This window comes from Arachis ipaensis, chromosome B05, assembly GCF_000816755.2.
Source record: "Arachis ipaensis cultivar K30076 chromosome B05, Araip1.1, whole genome shotgun sequence".
NCBI lineage: Eukaryota > Viridiplantae > Streptophyta > Magnoliopsida > Fabales > Fabaceae > Arachis > Arachis ipaensis.
Genome location: NC_029789.2, coordinates 3,747,965 through 3,752,925, shown reverse-complemented (window position 1 = coordinate 3,752,925; position 4,961 = coordinate 3,747,965). Strand labels below are relative to the sequence as shown.

General features: G+C 28.3%; 1 protein-coding gene across 1 annotated transcript; it reads right to left on the bottom strand.

The window, feature by feature from the left end:
* LOC107641630 lies at positions 1,692-2,837 on the bottom strand. Its single transcript, XM_016345113.2, has one exon. It carries the CDS (start codon positions 2,705-2,707, stop codon positions 1,754-1,756), a length of 954 nt encoding a protein of 317 aa, XP_016200599.1. The 5' UTR covers positions 2,708-2,837; the 3' UTR covers positions 1,692-1,753.

The following is a 4,961-nucleotide window of genomic DNA, read 5'->3' as shown; positions in this document are numbered from 1 at the left end:
TTAAAAATAAGTTATCATGTATTTATATATATATATATTATTTAATATATATTTTATATTTTTATATTAATAATTAAATTAATGACTTTTTTTATATACACCAAGCATCTTTGTTTTTGTTTATTCTAATTTTCTTTTATTTTGATTTCTTATGAAATCTCTTGCCAAAAAACTAATCCGTCTGATATTTTGATTTGTTATAAAGGCCCAATTTTCTAATTGGGCCAAATTCTATCTATTAATAGTCCTGTGGAAAGCAGAGATCAAAGCCTGATCATGAAGCAGGCCTATGCCTACCAAAAGAATTCAAATTATTTCCTTTTGATACTTTATAAAAAAAAATCTACACATAAACTAAGCCCATAAAATCCGGTCCAATAAAAACGTCAAAATAATAATAAGTTGAAGACGACCCATCACAAAAGATATAGAAGACGACCATAGTCTCTTAACAAAAATACAAGGAGCATAATCATGCACAAAAATTTGTTAGATAAAAAAAAGTAAGAGAAGATAATAGTATAAATGTATAATACCGGGCTAATTTTTTTTGTAATAGATTGGAGGAGTGTGTTATGCATAATTATAGAGAGTTGGAGTGTTTCTTATGGATATGAAGACAATTTTTTTTAAATTAAAAACTATAAATTAGAGACTCAGATTTGAGTAGGAATAAAAAATTGAGGGTCAGATTTTGGGTAAAGATAAAAAACTGAAGGTCAATTTTGAGTATAAAAACAAAAAAAAAAATTCAAAAAATCTAATTGGAAGATTCGATTTGCATGTTTAAAAAATTTTTCAGCATTAAAATACAAATCTAACCCTCAAATTTGTAAACTTTAAAAATAAAAAATAAAAATCACAAATCTAATTATCGAATTTATAGTATTCATACAAAATAACAATACACTAAATTTATATATTATTGAAAAACACTAACTGTACTACAATACAAAAAATAAAAAAGCCTCATTTCCCTTCATTCTTTTTAAGTAATGTTATTACCTACAACTACAAGTTACTCTACTTTTAGGTAATGCACGATTTAATATGCATTAACCAGTCTAAATTTTCAATTTATTATACTAAGTCAAATAGTGAATTAACCTTAGCCTGCTTAAGCCAAAGAGAAAATGGATAAATTATATGCTATTTACCTTAAGTAATACAATAATATGTGTTTCAAAGTATGCTTACATATTGTCCTGCTATGCTTTAGTACCTATAATATGATATCATGACTAATGTGAAGAAAAAATAATTTTGTTAATAAAAAACATATCAAAGTAATTATTGTGTTTTGTTAAATAGAACATGCTCGATAGCCCCAAAAAGGGACTTAGTTGTTAGAATAATGTGATATATTATTCAAATTTTGATGGAAAAGCTCCATCCCCTAAATTAATTATTAGTGTTTGATCAAATAATTGTATCTATCTCTTTAAAAAAAAAAAATTGTTTATTCCAATTTGGTAGATTTAAAATTTAATGTATCTAAAAATTTTGAATGTATCAAATTTTACGAAGTGCAAAAAAATTTTGTATTAGGCTTTAAGTGGCATTGACAGGATCTAACTTTCAAGAAAAAATAATGAATATAAAAACTTTTAATAGACAAAATTGAATTCAGAATCATGATTCTCTCATTCAAAATCCTTAAGAGTTAAAACTCGGATTACATGATCATTCTTAAATTTACAAAAGACATTGAATTTATATGTACCTCACTCAGAATCATTATGCTAATTAATTACTAATGAGTAAGCATATTAAGAAATGAAACTCTATTTCTTACTAAACATCTAAACATACAATTTAATCCACCCTCTAATCCATCAAGATCAGTATTTAGTGTCTCTAGCACTCTCAATGCTCCTTGAACTTCATTCTTAATTGAATCACCACCATTTTTCTCTCTTCCAAGGAGAGAACAAAGAGCAGTGTTGAGATCTGCTACCACTCCATCATTGTTCTTATTCTGTTCCTTGTTTGAAGAAGAAAAAAACAATCTTTTTGGCTTCAACTTTGAGATCAAAGATGACCCTTTTGTTCCAAGTGTTGGCATTGACATGAACAATAGAAGAGAACAAAATATAGATGTGGTTATAGTTCTTGATTCTCTTAGAACTCTAGCAAAGAACACTAGATTCTGATCTTGACCCAACAAAGAAGAAATTGAACTATCTTTGTTGCTTTCCATTTTCTTTAGCATACCAAGTTGCTTAGTGATTTCTTTCTTTGCCTTCTTTCTGAAGCATTCATAAGCAGAAACACTGCTTTCAACAATGCTTGAATCTCCTCTTCTTGTTCGTCGAATCGCCAATTGAAGCAACTGAACTTGTTCCCTTAGAGCTAACAACAAATCCCTTGAAGAACCACAAGCATCAAGCAATGTAACTGATCCACTTAATGCCTCTTCTACAAGCTTTCCATCTTGGTGATGCAAAAGAGCTTGTTGAGTTTGTGTAGATTGAAGAAGTTCCTCCATGAAGTTGTACAAATCAGCAAGAACAACCAAACCATTCTGAATTGTCTCTGCATCAAAGCAACTAGTGCTTGAAACAGATTGGGAAGAATAAGAATGTGGTTTAAGGTGTGTGAATAGTGATTCAATTCTTTGAGAAGAAGGGTGTGTTCTTGAGGGAAAACTAATAGACCTTACTGGTTGATGTGAAAAGGGTAATTTAGAAATGGCTTCATGATCCATCTTTTTGTTTTTGTTTTAAAGAAAAGAAAGAAAAAGTTTTGAAAACACAAGAATGCTTTAATGCTTGTGACTCATAACATGCCTTAATCCTCCATTCTATTTATACAAGAACATTCACACAATAACCTTAAAAAACTTGTGTTACAAATGTGTGCATGTGATTACTTTTCACAAGGCTTATGTAACATTTTAGGCCAACAATTTGGTAGTTATAGTCACCCTTTTTATTAATTAATCCAATGGCCTAAGATATTGCAACGTAGTACTATGATCAAAATTGTGGTACACAATGCATACAGTGCATTGCTGGTATGTGCTCCCTTGCTTCCCCCCACTATTAAATATTATCCATCAATAATTTCATCTTCAAAAAGGAAACATTATTCAAATACTAATTGTCATGTGTATGATTGAATTGCCAATTCATGTATTGGGTCAAAGAATAATTAGTGATTGATTGATTTAAATATTAGTTTAATTACTCTGTTGGTCCTATAAGTTTACTAAATTTTTAATTAAGTCTCTATATTTTTTAAGGGTAATGTTAGGTAGACAAAAAAAAAAACAGTCAGAACTTGCCTTATTTAGTATTAATTAATTATCGCAACAATTAATAAATATTAAATAAGGCAAGTTATGGCTGTTTTGGCTGATTTTCTTTGGTTACCAAACATTTCCGATTTTTTAATTAGATCCTTATACCATATCAAATTTTGTAACTAAGTTTTTACCGTGATAAAAACGTTGAAATTAACAGAATATTCTATTAAATTATACAAAATATTCAGTTAAATATTAGGCATATTCATTTCGTTTAATAAAATATTCTGTTAATTCTAGTATTTTTGTCATGACAAAAACTTAATTACAAAATTTGATATAGTAAAGATATTAATAAAAATATATAAAAATTTAATTAAAAATTTAATAAAATTATAATTGAATAATTAAACCTTAAATATTTCCTAAGAATAATAACAAGCTCAAACAATGCAGTAGTTGTAGCCTAATGTTGGCAAGCATCATAGGCCAGGAATCTAGGGTAACATTAGAAGGGTTATTAAGGAGACATAGGAGCTATTTTTTTGTTCAAATTGATATAATTAATTTCTTGGTGGCTTATGGCTATGAATAATGGAAACCATAAGGTATTGTGTTGCTAGTGCATTTACTCTAATCGGCAGACATAAGGGTTCAATCAACCATATGATACTATTTTTCCTTCTACATTGGAAATTGAAAATTTGAAACAAAATGTTAACATAATGAAAGCATTGCAACAAATTATATATTTTTTGTGTGACTTATGTTTGATGTGGTGCTTGTGTTAAAAGTAACCAATTAAAAGGGGACATATGTAGAGGAATATCACATGTATATTGTATAGTTCTTCTGCATGCATTTGAAGCTTAAACAACTTTACGTATCAAAATCAATGTATCTAGGAATCATATTCTCTGCTAGACTGTAAGCTTAGGAGTTAGGAACATATTATGATATAGTTGAAGTTACACATCTTTCTATTCAAATATTCAATAATATATTCACATTGTGTTGCCGTACTCACTTACTTCAATAGTATAAAATTATTGTTATTATTGTCCTTGTAGTACATATAGATTTTTCATTTAAAAGGGAAAAGAATAATTTTTTTTCTTTCAATTTAGTTTTGTTACCTGAACTAAATAGGTAATAATATGTATGCATCTTTTTTGGGGCAATTATTTAAAGAAAAAAGTATAGGTAAACAATGAAAATATTAAACAATGTAAACAATAAATATATTAGATGTTCATTTTACTAGTGTACGGATGATTATTTTAATATTAAAATTTAGAGAATTAATTTGAAAGTGTAGTGTGTTTTTATTTGATTGGTGGTTGTTCATATTGTTCAACAAAGTCATTGTCTCCCTAACATTCTCCTTATTTAAATGCTCTTTGTTAAGTCTAAAGTATTGTGTTCTCTTCTTTGAGTGAATATTCCATTTGACCTATGACAATTATCTCGAAAGAATAATGAGGCTCCTAAAAAAAATATCAAATCTGGCCCCTGATCTTTTTTTTTGGGACTGATTAGCCCATGTGCCAAAAAAAATATCGACTTTTTTTTAGTAAAGAGGCCTCGTTGTCCTTTCGAAGTAATTATCATGGGCCGGGTTGGATTTTTTTTTTTTTGTCAAGGGCCTCGTTATCTTTTGAGATAATTGTTAGGGGGTGTTTTGAGTTTTTCTCTTTAAAAAGATAAAAGAACA

What these genes read in the sequence shown, in the direction of transcription:
- LOC107641630 (XM_016345113.2), bottom strand. Translation starts at nt 2,707, where the DNA reads ATGGATCATGAAGCCATTTCTAAATTACCCTTTTCACATCAACCAGTA.